Source organism: Sus scrofa, chromosome 12, assembly GCF_000003025.6.
Source record: "Sus scrofa isolate TJ Tabasco breed Duroc chromosome 12, Sscrofa11.1, whole genome shotgun sequence".
NCBI classification, from domain to species: domain Eukaryota; kingdom Metazoa; phylum Chordata; class Mammalia; order Artiodactyla; family Suidae; genus Sus; species Sus scrofa.
Genome location: NC_010454.4, coordinates 17,832,808 through 17,847,658, shown reverse-complemented (window position 1 = coordinate 17,847,658; position 14,851 = coordinate 17,832,808). Strand labels below are relative to the sequence as shown.

The following is a 14,851-nucleotide window of genomic DNA, read 5'->3' as shown; positions in this document are numbered from 1 at the left end:
AAAAGAAAATCATAGACTTGGAGAAGAGACTTGTGGCTGCCTGATGGGAGGGGGAGGGAGTGGGGGGGATCGGGAGCTTGGGCTTATCAGACACAACTTAGAATAGATTTACAAGGAGATCCTGCTGAATAGCATTGAGAACTTTGTCTAGATACTCATGTTGCAACAGAAGAAAGGGTAGGGGAAAAAATGTAATTGTAATGTATACATGTAAGGATAACCTGACCCCCTTGCTGTACAGTGGGAAAATAAAAAAAAAAAAAGTATAGTTCTGTTTTATCATCCTTCTTTTAGTACCTAGCACACTCCCCCTCTATGAGGTACTCAAATATAAGTGGACTTAATAATGAAGTTTTTTGTTTGTTTGTTTGTTTTTGGCTTTTTAGGGCCACACCCACAGCATATAGAAGTTCCCAGGCTAGGGGTGGAATCAGAGCTACAGCTGCCAGCCTACGCCACAGCCACAGCAACTCAGGATCCAAGCCACTTCTGCAACCTACACCACAGCTCACAGCAACACCAGATCCCTGACCCACTGGGCGAGGCCAGGGATCGAACCTGCATCCTCATGGATGCTAGTTGGATACTCTTCCACTGTGTGCCACAATGGGAACTCCAATAATGAAGAAATTAACACACTCTTTGCACAAGGAAGGCTTTAATAATTCCAAAAATATAGAAACTTCTTCATTGTGGTCTTTTTGGTTTGTAAATGGCAGCCAGGGGCCAGGGGCCTGAGCTTGGATGGGAACAAGAAGGAAGCCCTAGAAAACCACTTATTTCTGGGGCTCTGGTCAGTTTTATTTGTAAATGGGAAGGGAAGAAAATAACAGGAAGTGGAGGCAAGAGGAAGAAGAAATGAAGAATTCCCAAGTGAGGAGAGGCATTCTGGAACGACTCCACCACAGGCCTCTGCCCACTTTCTCATCCCAAGTGGCACCCTGTCATCCAGTAGGAGAGTGGCCGGCCTGCACAGTGCAACCTCCACTTTACCCTGTGGAGAGAAAGAAGATTGGTTCTTGCTTCCTACTTAGTAGCTGCTTCTTCACACCCATGGCCCAGCGATCAGTGAGTCTACCACGCAGAGCAACGCGCAGAATCCCCTCCATTCCCCGCTCTCTAATCTGCGCTCCTGTGGCCCCTCTGATTCTTCCTTTATTTTCTTCTTCTTGCTTTTCTTTTCAGGGCCGCACCTGCGGCATATGGAAGTTCCAGGGCGACGGGTCAAATCAGAGCTGCAGAGCTGCAGCTGCCAGCCTACGCCCGCAGCCACAGCAAACCTGGATCCAGGCTGCATCCGCAACCTAGGTCACAGCTCATGGCAACACGGGATCCTTAACCCATGGAGCAAGGCCAGGGATCGAACCCACATCCTCATGGATCTAGTAGGGTTCTTAACCTACCAATCCACAACGGGAACTCCCTGATTCTTCCTTTAAATTTCCTTTATCCATGGCGGTTGCCCTCCTCTCCCATACAGTGTGTGTCCACATTTTCAAATCCCCAACTCCTTCTGAAGGCAGAGAGCACTGTCTTATGAGACTGAGAATTACTCTAAAAAAATTAAAATAAAAAATATCCCAGCTTCCAGCATCAACTTTCCGTCCAGAAAGCATCAGCCCAAATAGTCGTCAATGTCCCTTTTTTGCACGGTGTTTTTCTGGGAGGCACTTAACTCCTCCCAGTCTCAGTTTCCCGTAGAGGCGGCCACGTCTATTATTTATATACACGTTGAAGCTCAGAAAAGGTAAACAACCATCCCAACAGCCACCCTTGGGAAACTGACACGGGGTGTCTGCCCAGCTGATGAGCCACACGCTTGCTATAGAAGTTGTTGCTGCTGATCGTGGAGAGAAAGGCCCCCAGGCAGCCATGTTTATATTGTTTAATTGCTCCCATGCCTGTGGCTAATTGAACGCAGCCGGTACATGGGGTCCAGGCTGAGCCCATTAAATTCTCTGTCCCAGGCACTTGGACTGGGACTGAGCCTCGCCAGGCTCTATGGTTGCTTAGCATGTTAGATCCATGGATTCAGGGCAGACATTGTCATGGGGACCATAGAGCAGAGAAAGCTGGTCTTCAGAGGGAGTAGTGAAGCCAATGCACCAAGGAAAGCAGAAACCTGCCAGGGAAAGCTGCTTCCCTCCTCTTCCTCGGGCCCATTTGCACCCCTTCTGAGGGCTCAGAAGGACACCTTGTCCTCTCAGAATAAACCACCCTCGGCTAGCTCAAATCGTTCTGTTATTCCAAAGAAGAGAGTCGGTTTAACACCATGGCAGAGGAAGAGCCAGATTCCAGGTCTTCCAAGTCAGAGTTCCAAGCCCTGCCACCATCCTACATTTTTCTAGAATGCAGACAGTCTAGGCCTGGCCTCCTGTCACTCTCTCCATCACCTTGTCTTTCTTAAGACTCTAACCACTAACTTAGTCCCACCGTGTCCTCCTCACCAGTTCTTCATCCCTCCTGCTCCAGACACAATCTTTTTTGCACAGTTGATGATTGAGAGAAGATTGGGGCTCAGCAGTTCTGAAAGGGAGAAAGAGGATACTCATGAGAACACAGAGAACCGTCCCAAAGGCTGGCTCACCCCGCACAGGCGCATGCCACCCAGAGGCTGAGAACTTCCAGACGAGGCAGCGTCTCCCTCCCAGCGGCTGCCGGAGGTGAAGGGTAGCTGAGGGTGGGAGCAGGGGGGCAGAAAGCTGAGATCCAGGCCTCTTTACTGCCATACTTCCTAGCCAGAGTACACGGTGGTTCGTCCAAGTGTGGAGGTTTCTAGGGAAAGGAAACGCCAAAACAGGCAGCCCAGAGACCAAGGGGAAGTCCTGCCTACGGAGGAAGGCTCTTCAGGTGAAGCACCCAGAGCCATTAGTCAGGGTGCAAAGGAGGAGATGAGGGACAGAGCCCTGGCCCTGGAGCTTCCTGGATTAGCTCTGAGACTGGGATTTTGCACTTGGCCTTTGCTCAGACCGTTAGCCAAAGACAGTATACCTTGGCGGTGAGAGCCGAATCCTCAGAGTCTTCAGCAGTTTGGCATTCAGCACTGGTTCTAGGAGCCTGTTTGCTCATCTGTAAAGTGGGTCATACTAGTTTCTATTGTGTGGCAAGTTGGGTGAAATGACCTCTGCATATAAAGTGCTGGGTATGGAATACGCCTGCAATATGTACTGGCTCCTGTCGCTGCTCTGCTGCCACTGACTGCAGAGCCTTTCTGGGCACTGCGAGCACACCACACAGCCTCCTGTGGTGGTTGGGACATGAGTCAGACCCTCTGTTCAATAAAGGGATTCCCTGGTTCCTCGCCACCCACGGGGCCCCAGCCAGACCTTCACATTCTACTTGGCAAATGTTCTCCGTGTGACTCCGGTAATCGTTGCACCAGTAGTGGCTGTTGATCTGGAAGATGCCATAGTCAAAGCTGCCGTCTGTATTTTCATTTACCTTTGTTATATTGAATTCACTTTCCACGAAAGCCAGGCACAGCCCTTAGGACAGGGAGAAGACGGCTTTTAGAAGGGACCAAGCTGAGGGAGAAGGGACACGGAGGAGAAAGGGAGACAGGTATCAGAAGAGAGGAACAAGACCTAAGAGGCTAGATGGGGCGAGTGGGCTAGAAACACCCACTAGCTTCTCCTCTCATCGCCAGGCCGTACACCCACCCAACCATTCATTGTCTCTCTGTCCATCCATGCTTTCCGCACTTCATGATCCCCTACTGTACGCCAGAAACGGTGCAAAGCCCAGTGAGGGACACTTAGCTTGGTCAAAAGCAGATCCTGCCTTCAAGGTGCCTTTAGTACAGGAATGAAGATATGGACCTAAAAAGCCCACGAAGCAAGGTGAAGGGAGAGAGTGCTGTCAGACAGAGGTGCAAACATTCTGGCCCAAAAGGAGAAAGGTCTGCCACGGAGAAGGATGAAGCCTTTACACTGGCTGGTCCCTTTGCCTGGAATGCTCTTCCCCCAGATGTTTGGGGGACCAAATCCTTTACTCAATGTCCTCTCCTTAGAGGGGCCTTCCCCTTCTAGAATATGGTCACTCATGCTCTCCCTGCTTTATCCTTCTGCACAGCATTTCTCACCACCAGGAAGCACTTCCCACATCTGCGTGCCTGGCTCTTGCTGTCCCTTCACCTAGGATGTGAACACACGAGGGAAGGGGCTGTATGGATGTCTGTATCCCCAGTGCCCAAACCAGTTCCTGGGACAGAAGTGCTCAGTTCACAATCGTTGAATGAGGAGTTCCCATCGTGGCTCAACGGTTAATGAATCTGACCAGCATCCATGAAGAGGCAGATTCAATCCCTGGCCTCGATCAGTGGGTTAAGGATCCAGCGTTACCATGAGCCGTGGCGTAGGTCGAAAATGCGGCTAGGATCTGACGTTGCTGTGGCTGTGGCCTAGGCTGGCAGCTACAGCTCCAGATTCAGCCCCTAGCCTGGGAATCTCCATATGCTGTGGGTGTGGCCCTAAAAAGAAAAACAAACAAAAAACCAATGGCTGAATGAGCAGGGAGGTGGGGGAAAGGCTTCTTGGAGAGGGCTGCTTTTGGAACCTGACTTTGAACAACCAATAAGAGAAAAAGAAGGATGGCCCCCCGAGGGCATGGCTGGGGGGGGAGGAGGAGCAAGGGGGGGGCGGGCTGAGGAAATCCACTCACAATCGCTCAGGGAGTAGCCCTCAAAGCCATCCAGGTCCTCCTGGTGCAGCACCTTGGCCAGGTCACAGCGGTTGATGAGGCTGGCTTGACTGACAGCAACCAGGCAGCTGACCAAGGAGATGAGCAGCGGGCGGGTCATGCTCGGAGGTGGGAGACGCAGTGGAGGGCGGGCCGGGGAGGGGTTTGCGGGGCCTGTGGCCTCACAGGTGGGACCTCACAGCTCTTCTCTGAGGGCCTGAGAAATCTGGAGAAAGCAGCCAAGGGTCCTTGCTCACTCACTGCTCCCCACCTGGCTGCTTCCAGTCTCTTTCCTCTCGTGTTATTTTAGAATACTTTTGTTGTTGCAGACAATGTTAAATATTTACCAAAAAAAAAAAAAAAATAGTATCATGAGCCTCTACACACCCATTGCCCAGATTCAGCAGTGGAAAACCAAGACCAGGAGTTCCTGCTGGGGCGCAGCGGGTTTTCACTTCGTTTAGGTTCTGCTCACCAACCACTTTCCTTGCCCCTTTTCCCCCTCTGCCTCCACTCTTCAAACTTCTGGTGGATTAATTAAGCTTTCTGTGTTCCCTTTGTTTTTTCTGTTGGTTTAAAAGATATCTATATTGTGTCTTTATACCTTTAAGGTACCTCAACATTTTATGATGCATACTTAAATATACTTTTTCTAATAAAATCAACAAATTATTCTGTGAAAAAAAACCAGAGAAGTAAAAGAAAAGATTCCCACTGCAGTGGTTTGGGTCACTGCAGAGGTGCAAGTCCGATCCCCAGCCCAGCACAGTGGGTTAAAGGATCCGGTGTTGCTGTAGCTGTGGCTGGATTCAGTTTCTGGCCTGGGAACTTCCATAGGCTGAAGGTGTGGAAAACAAACAAACAAACAAAACCACCAACCTCGTCCCCACCCCCTTTTAGCTCTTCTCACTCTTGTGATGGGCACCCAGCCAGGGGGAGCCTTTGGGTACGGGGGTAGGGGGGGAATGAGGATGGTAAGGGAGGTTGATGAGAACTGTACTTCAGCAGGATTTGAGTATGTGCTTTCAGAAGAAGGGCTAAGCCACTGGACAGTGATCTTCCCCAACCCCGAACTCCCACACGTGTCTTGTGACTTTCCTGAAGGGCATACCCTGCCTTGAGTTATTCATAGGGGATTGAGTGTATGGAGGTTCCCAGGCTAGGGGTTGAATCTGAGCAGCAGCTGCCAGTCTACACCACAGCCACAACAACTTAGGACCTCAGCCGCATGTGCAACCTACACCACAACCCACAGCAATGCTGGAAACTTAGTCCACTGAACAAGGCCAGGAACTGAACACACATCCCCATGGATACTAGTCGGGTTCATTACCACTGGGCCACAGTGGGAACTCCCATACGTTCTATCATTTTTTTTCCACTCAAAGGTGCAAGACATAAAGCAAGTAAGAGTAATTTAGTTGTAGAAATAACCTTCACTTTCACCCTGTGTGTGTGTGTGTGTCTGTGTGTGTGTGTGTGTCTGTGTGTGTAGGAAGAGTGAAGAACAGGGACTCTGGACTTCAAAGGCTGGGCTGCTGTGTAACCTTGGGCAACATACTAAACCTCCCTAGGTCTCCTTTGTAATAGGAAGATGTGCTCATACTTATTTAATAGGGTTATTGTGATGATTAAAGGACATAACAAATGCTCAGACCTTGGTATCACATTCCGCGCCTCCGAATGGGAACCAGAAGTCCTGGGAAAATGGCCAATTCCCGGGCTGGAGTAGGAAGAGATCCTAAGATAAGTCTCAATTATCTTATGCCAGAAAGTAAGGAAATGCTCAAAGTATGGATTGGGGCATGTCAAATGGACACGAGAGCCAGCTCAAGGGGCACCTGCTGGCCAAATCTGGAACAGCTTTTTTTCTGGTAACAGCTTTACTGAGATAGAATTCATGACCTATAATTCACCTACTATACAATTAATTCATTTAAAGTGTAGACTTTTTCACAGAACTATGCAACTCTCACCATAGTCAGCATGAGAACATTTTCATCAAACCCCAAGAAATTACACCTCCATCAGATCTCCATGAGCAGCCACTTCCTATTGCACCTCTCTCCAGCCTCTGGCAGCCTCTAAGCTACTTTCTTTGTCTTTTTTCTTTCTGTCTGTCTGCCTTTTTTTTTTTTTTTTTTTTTTTTTTTTTTTTTTTTTTTGCTGTTTAGGGCTGCACTTTGGCCTATGGAAGTTCCCAGGCTAGGGGTCAAATCAGAGTTAGAGCTGCTGGCCTACACCACAGCCACAGCAACGCAGGATCCAAGCTGCGTCTTTGACCTACACCACAGTTCATGGCAACGCCGTGAGCGTAACAATACGTGGAGACACCAGACAGTATTTTGACCTTGTAACCAAAATTAACACCTCTAAATAGAGACAGAGAGCTTATGCCACTCCAGATGCGATACCCTGAGAAGGACACACATCACTTAGGCAGTATTCTGGCCAGGAATGCGTAACCTGTATCTAATCTTGAGGAAACATCAGACAAAGCCAAACTGAGGGGAAATCTATAGAATAACTGGCCTCTATTCTTCAAAAGGGTCAATGCAATGAAAGCAAAGAATGAGGCTATTTTTATCACTAGGGTGTGTGTGTGTGTGTGTGTGTGTGTGTGTGTGTGTGTGTCTGTGTGCGTGTGTGTATGTGTGTGTGTGTATGTGTGTGTGTGTGTTTCCCCTTAGACTAGGTGAGAGTTCCTGCTGTGGTGTGTGAGTTAAGGATCCAGAGTTGCTGCAGGTGCAGCTCAGATTCAGTCCTGGCCCGGGAGCTTCCACATGCTGTGGGTGCAGAAACTAAGTGTATGTCCCTAAGGGTTCCTCCAAGCACGGCAGCTTCTGCTTGGACAAGAGGGCTCCCCTGATGCCGGTCTCCTAGACTCACGGCCATAGCAGCCCAAACTTGCGAGCAATCTTTTGCTTCTCTCTCCCACCCTAGAGCTGCCAGATTCACCAATAAAATTACAGGATGCCCACTTACATTAGTATTTCAGACAAACAACAAATAATTTTTTAGCGTAAGTAGATCTCGTGCAACTTTATTCTGCTCTGACTCAGCAGGTTCCTTCACAGACAGGTGTCACGGAGCCCCAGAAAGCAGGGAGTTTGGTCTCTGCCCTCGAGGTCCCCTGTCAGGGTTCCCTGAGAAAGACAGTGGTTCGGCAGGTGCAGCCACCTCCCCTCCCAAAGCTTACCTCTCTCCTAGCCCTCTCTGACCCCAGGTCCCAGCTGGCCCAGGGTTTTCCCGAGGACGCTGTAGTAGAACAAGGCCGTTTGGGGCGGAACATCCGCCTCCTCGTGGACTATTCTTTAGCCCCGCCCAGCTCACCACGCTCCATGTTCTAAAGAAGGTGGGTGTGCTGGGCCATCCCTGCCTTCTGGAACCCCAGTTCTGTGAGGTCATCACTCTCCTGGAAATACCCTGGACTTAACCATGTAAATTGGCTCAGTCTGGTTTTTTTTTTTTTTTAATTGTTTTATTTTGAAGTTCCCATTGTGGCTCAGCGGTAAAGAACCTGACTCATATCCACGAGGATGCAGGTTCCATCCTGGCCTCGCTCAGTGGGTTAAGGATCTGGTGTTGCCGTGAGCTGTGGTGTAGGTTGCAAAGGTGGCTCAGATCCTGAGGTGCTGTGGCTCTGGTGTAGGCCGGCGGCTGCAGCTCCGCGTCAACCCCTAGCCTGGGAACTTCCATATGACACAGGGGCAGCCCTAAAAAGCAGTATATATATAGTTGATAGTTGATCAGATTGGCTTAGTCCTGAAGTAATTCTGCCAATTACTTCAGGCAGAAATTGTAGATGGGCCTAGAAGGACTGGCGGCACCTGTGATGCAGATCAGCGGGTAGGATGGGGTAGAGAGGGCTGACTGTTCTGTCTCCTACCTCCCGTCCCTTCGGGGAACAGAACCACCTTTGAGGGAATTCCTCCCCCCATGGGGCTTTAGTGGGACTGCTGCTCACAGGATCCTGCCCTCCAGGTGACAGAGTGTGCCCAGGCCCCAACCAGGGTATCTTGAATTGGAATTAAGCAGAGCAGCTCAGCTTCTCACAGAAAGCCTTGGGGTGTGGGGCCAGAGGCCAAACGTTTGAAATCACATGGATACAGCCCATCTAAGAGAATAGGCCTCCCTGAAGAGGGCACAGGGTCCAGACAGGATTCTAGCCCCAGGGTCCCGGGGTCCATCCTTTCTGCAACCAAAACACACTCTCGCCCTGACTGCAACCCTGCAATTCCAAACGTGCCCCTTCCTGTGTAAACACATTTAAGTTGGGGTTTTGTCACTTTCAACCAAGAGGAATCCGCCTAGCAGAGTCAGGATGGGACTAACCATTCATGGAATGGTAACCTGACAATCTGTCACCTCCCCAGGAAGGCCACACTTCTTGGAATCGTTTGTCACCAAGGCAGCCTGGGAGACATTTCCACCAACTGTAGCAGAAAAGAGGGAAGAGAAAGTTTTGTTACTGATGTTCACTCCACCCTCTAGGGTCTGACAGTAAGGAAGTAGGACGAACTTTCTGAGTGGGCAGCGCTGTCCTCCCCCTCGGGCCCGCCCTCCCGAGCAGCACAACCGCGCTTTGCATCTTGGGATATGAAGCCAGTGGTGGGGGGTGGATTCTGGGCGCAGGGCGCCGATGGAAGTAAAACCCTGGGAGGAGGGCATTCTCGGGGTACCACTTTATGAGGTACAATTTGTGGCTAAAAATCTGCAAGTGCATCCCAAATATGACCCAAATAACCTCATCTGTGCAGAATTAGAACCCTGGGCCTCTTTTGTATAGAGGCTTCCATAGCCCAGGACCACATGCTGGAAATTTGGCCAGGGGAGGGTCTCCCTGCAACTTTAGGTCCCAGAGGGGTTGACGGCACAAAGGGGAACCAGAGGGACCCTTGACTCCTGCCCCTCTAACTATGACAGGCATGAGCCCTGGATGGACTCCTAGTCATTCACAGAACTGGAAAACCCAGCCTGGGACCCAAGAGTAAACTCTGGATGTCACAGCCTGCGTCAAGAAGACGTGGAGGCTGTGGATCATCTGTTGAAATAAACATTTATAAGTTATACACCAACCTAACAAACTATAAAATAAAATATTTTCTATCCTCATATTCTGACCAATATTCCTTTAAAGGGAAAAAAATTTTAAATCTGCATGAAGCTATGGTTTATTTATGACTGAAAATTAGCAAATGTAAAAGATAAAAGAATTTAATTTTTATTCCACAAGTCTAGATGCTCTGTTAATGGGCTGAAAACATTGGGCTGAATAATAAACATATACATAACTCATAAAGGATTATAACTATTCCATGAAATGTATTTTACTTATCTTCCTTTCAGAAAAGATCACTAATTATACTATTACGATCAAGATTTTAAAATATATTTGAGAATTTAAAACATAATTATATTCCAGGAGTTCCTGCTGTGGCTCAGTAGACAAACCCAACTAGGATCCATGAGGATGTAGGTTCGATCCCTGACCCTGCTCAGCGGGTTAAGGATCCAGCATTGCTATGGCTGTGGCATAGACCAGCAGGCGTAGCTCCGATTCAACCCCTAGCCTGGAAACTTCCACATGCCGCAGCTGAGGCAAATAGTGTAAATTCCTGTGTATTTCCAGAACCATGACTAGGAACACAAAAATAAGAAATTGTATACTCAGCACTACTAGAGAAACAATACATCATCGTGTTCAAATCTCTCATGTTCAGGTAACCTAAGAGGAAAGCATTGACAAGTTAATTAACTTTTTTCTCTTACCTAAGTACTTTGCCACTCAAAAAAGAGTAGAACTAGCAGGGGTAATTAAGCGTCCATTAACTTTTTTTTTTTTTTTTTTTTGTCTTTTTGCCTTTTCTAGGGCGGCTCCCTTGGCATATGGAGGTTCCCAGGCTAAGGGGGGTCGAATCAGAGCCACAGCCGCTGGCCTACACCAGAGCCACAGCAATGCGGGATCCAAGCCGCATCTGCAACCTACACCACAGCTCACGGCAACACCGGATCGTTAACCCACTGAGCGAGGCCAGGGATCGAACCGGCAACCTTATGGTTCCTAGTCAGATTCGTTAACCACTGTGCCACAACGGGAACTCCAGGGGTAATTAAGCATCCATTAAAACTTTAGATGCAGTTGTATTTCCCCATATGAACATAGGGCAAGATGCAAAGAAGCATCTTGCTGGGGCCTAAATACTGTTAGCCAAGGAAGTGGATGTTTAGGGTTAGGTCGTACTCTGCCGGTGCTGAGTGGCCCGTCCTGAGTACAGAGGCATCCCATGGTTTAATTTCTTTTGTATATAGGTGCCCTAAAGCACAGGGCCCAGCTACAGACTCCCCTTTCAGTTCTAAGGACAATACTGGAAAAATATGCCTTTGGAAAGAAATTGTTGTAGAAAACAGAGGAAAATTTAAAGAAATGTCTGCTTTGAGTTTTCAATAAAATATAAGAAAACCCCAGAGTTCCCTTGCGGCTCAGCTGGTTAAGGATCCAGTGTGGTCACTGCTGCAGCTTGGGTCAATGCTGTGGTGTGGGTTTGATCCCTGGCAGGGGAACTTCTTCATAAAAAAAAAAAAAAAAAAAAAAAAGTTAGAAAAAGTAGAACAAAAGCATTCCCAAGGAAAACAGAAGGAATCAAAGCCTAAGAATGAAAGTATAACATATTTCCTTGGATATAGGGGGAAATGTTGGGTGATAAATTAAAAACAGAGTTAAGAAACAAAGACTAGAGAACCTGTACATTGCATGTCCCACTATGGACTTCGGATCCTTCTCTGTAGCACCAATGTGTAAACTAAATTCTTCAAAGTTTCCCAGTGAATTCCCCACAAGGACAGGCCACTCTGAAGCCAAGGGTTACCACCAAGCAACAGACTCCTTTAATAAAAACTCCGAGGAGTTCACTGGTGGCTCAGCAGGTTAAAGATCCCGTATTGCCACCGCAGTGGCTCAGGTCACTGCTGTGGCGCTGGTTCGATCCCTGGCCCAGGAATTTACCAGGGATGCAGCCAGCCAAATAAATAAATAAATAAATACACAGAAGGTGGATTATCCAAGAAGGTAAATACAACTGAAGGTCATATTTATAGTAGACGATTCTAAAGCCATGTTGACTTAAAAGCATGGCTAAACTCTTTCTTCCATAGAATCATATTCTGCCCTGAGAGAGGGTCCCCAGCAGGCCTGGGAAGTACCATTGCCTGCCGCTGGCCTGAGAGCATGAGACAAGGAGGAAATGCATGTCTTCGCTCAGAAACGTGCAATGGAAGCTCCTAAATTGTTCTGTGAAATGCAAGATAAGTGAAATCCAAGTATGCCTTTGAAAAATCAAATACAGACCTTAGTGGGTCCATAAGTCTAATTAATAGAGATTCCTGGAGAATTTCCATGGTAGACATTCACACAATTCAAAAAGGACCATGTCACCCTGATGGTCAGCCCTGTGAGAAATGAATCTTTCCACTAAGCTAAAACCTGCCTGTGTCCACTTTCTCTTTTCTTTCTTTCTTTTTAGCTGCATCTGCCACATAAATTTCCCAGGCTAGGGGTTGAATAAGAGCTGCAGCCACCCGGCCTTCGCTTCGGCTATAGCAAAACCAGATCCAAGCTGCATTTGCAAACTACATCACAGCTCACGGCAATGCTGGATCCTTAACCCACTGAGTGAGGCCAGGGATTGAACCTGCATCCTCAGGATAGCCACAACCTCAGTCCCCATGAGTCTTCCACTCAACATTGTAATCTTCTATGTGGAATGGCCAGCTGTTGAATTTTAGAGCCAAACCAAATTTTCTGGCAAAGAACTGGGTTTGTGTAACTGCATTCATAGGTGAAGCGTCTGACTACATCATTGCAGGTTTTAGTGTGATCCTGCTTGAGCATCTACGTGGAACTTACCCATTGTTTTACTATTTCCCTCCATTTCTCTTGTATGTTATAGTTAGGGCATTACACTGATTTTTAAACTTACCTTTATTCTGAATAGATAAACAAATAAAAAAAGAATAAACTATTGGTTCATACAACATGAATACATTTTAAAATAATTATGCTGGAGGAGTTCCTGTCATAGCGCAGTGGAAATGAATCCGACTAGGAACCATGAGACTGTGGGATCGAGCCCTGGCCTCTCTCAGTGGATTAAGGATCTGGCGTTGCTGTGAGCTGTAGTGTAGGTCGCAGCTACAGCTCCAATTAGACCCCTAGCCTGGGAACCTCCATATGCTGCTAGTGTGGCCCTAAAAAGCCAAAAAAAACCAAAAAACAAACAAACAAAAAAAACTTATGCTGGAGTTCCCACATGGAGAAGGGGGTTAAGGACCTGGCCTTGTACTGTGGTGGCTCAAGTTCGATCCCTAGCCTAGGAATTTTCACATGCTGCCAGGGCAGTCAAAAAAAAAGCTGTTCTGAGGGAAAGAAGCCAGACCAAAAAAAAAGTGTGTATTATATGATTTCATTTATAGAAAGCTCTAGAAAATGTAAGCTAATCTATAATGACAGAAAGAAGATCAGTAGTTGCTTGGGGATAGGGGAGTAGAAAGGGGAACAAGGAAATTTTGGGGGATGATAGAGATGTTCGCTATGTTGGTTGTGATGATGGTTTCCTGGGTATAGGCATATATCAAAAATTTTCAAATCATACACTATAATATGTCATTTATTAATTTCAATGCCGCAATAAAATGCTTAAAATCTTTAAAAATTATGATCATTACACAAAACGTATTTTATGAGAAGGGAGCTATGGGTCTGTCGTGGTTGGGAATGCCAGCATCAGGAAAATTCTGAAGTGGGGAAAATTTCTTCCCTATCCAGGTTGTCAGGCCAAATCGCTGTGCAATTTATCCCATGGCCACTAGAGAGCAGCAGCGGCCCACGTACAGAAAGTGGGGCTTTGGGGGCACCATTACTTTTTTGTTTTTTGTTTTTTTTTGGTCTCTTTTGCCTTTTCTAAGGCTGCTCCCGCGGCACATGGAGGTTCCCAGGCTGGGGGTCCAATCGAAGCTGTAGCTGCCGGCCTGCGCCACAGCCACAGCAACGCGGGATCCGAGCCGCGTCTGCGACCTACACCGCAGCTCACAGCAACACCGGATCCTTAACCCACTGAGCAAGGGCAGGGATCGAACCCGCAACCTCATGGTTCCTAGTCGGATTCGTTAACCACTGCGCCACAATGGGAACTCCGGGTGGTGGCCCTAGAAACAGCAAAAAAAAAAAAAAAAAAAAAAAAAAAAAAAAAAAAAAAAAAATTCCCTCCTGTTGGTCCCTCAACATGAAGAGACCTTCCCAGGCTACCATATGTCCTGTCTTCAGCGGGCAGCAGCCATAGCTCCAGGACTGTCATCCACAGAGGTGACATGGAGTAGCCAGAGATGGCACCAGTTATGATTCTCTGGGTGCCTTGGGAAGACTTCTCAGGCTCAGGATACCTTCTGTATTGGCCTTCCACCTTGAAACCCTCCCATTGCAACACAAGGGAGCATTCCATTTTCAGACACCGTAACGTCACAGGCTTAGCCAACCAGGCTAAAGAATGAAGCACTGGAAAGATCATTTTTATAAAGGAGAGAAGGTTTCCCTGGGGGTGGGATGGTGGTGGTGGAGGAGCCATGGGATGCTGTGATGGAGGCCTCCCAATAAAAGCTATTGCTAATACGTATTGAGCCCTCCCAGCGCTTAAGGCACGAGGCTTTGTCTGCAGTGACTTAATTTCATCTTCACAGCACTCTTGTGAAATTAGCTGCAGAGAAATGAAGTAACTCACCCCAAATCGCAGAGCTGGTACAAGGCAGAGTAAGGATTTGCATCCAGGTTTGACCCCAACATGGTGGATTTAGCTTCTACTCTATACCGCTCGCTTTCATGGAGGTGTCTTTCTTGCTTTGGGGAGCTGGGGTATTATTGACTCATGAATTAATGTGATAAATGAGTTCGTGTTGGCAGCAGGTGGTGGGTATTTCAGTTCAACCTTCTGGAGATAAAGCCCCTGATGCCTGAGGAGAATTTTAAGCACCTGTGATGGCCCAGGAGGGAATTGGTCTTTTTTTAATTGATCATTTACAATGTGTGAGATTCTGTGATAGACACTTTTTTAGTGATGCCATTGGAAGGGCAAGTGGGCAGAGGCCAGCAGCAAGGAATTGAGGGGCAGGTGACCTATGATGA

General features: G+C 47.7%; 1 protein-coding gene across 1 annotated transcript; it reads right to left on the bottom strand.

Annotated features, from left to right (window-relative positions):
• On the bottom strand, positions 642-4,893 carry LYZL6 (lysozyme like 6). The gene is made up of 4 exons (XM_021066320.1): positions 4,660-4,893; positions 3,327-3,485; positions 2,448-2,526; positions 642-994 (listed from the first exon to the last, which is right to left on the bottom strand). Exons 1-4 carry the CDS (start codon positions 4,796-4,798, stop codon positions 925-927), a joined length of 447 nt encoding a protein of 148 aa, XP_020921979.1. The 5' UTR covers positions 4,799-4,893; the 3' UTR covers positions 642-924.

Excerpts from the sequence above, each read along its gene's own strand:
- LYZL6 (XM_021066320.1), bottom strand. The coding sequence starts at position 4,798 with ATGACCCGCCCGCTGCTCATCTCCTTGGTCAGCTGCCTGGTTGCTGTC. Across the intron at positions 3,486-4,659 it reads GGGCTACTCCCTGAGCGATT|GGCTGTGCCTGGCTTTCGTG; the intron begins GTGAGTGGATTT and ends CCCTGTCCTAAG. Across the intron at positions 2,527-3,326 it reads TTGCCAAGTAGAATGTGAAG|AACTGCTGAGCCCCAATCTT; the intron begins GTCTGGCTGGGG and ends TCTCCCTTTCAG.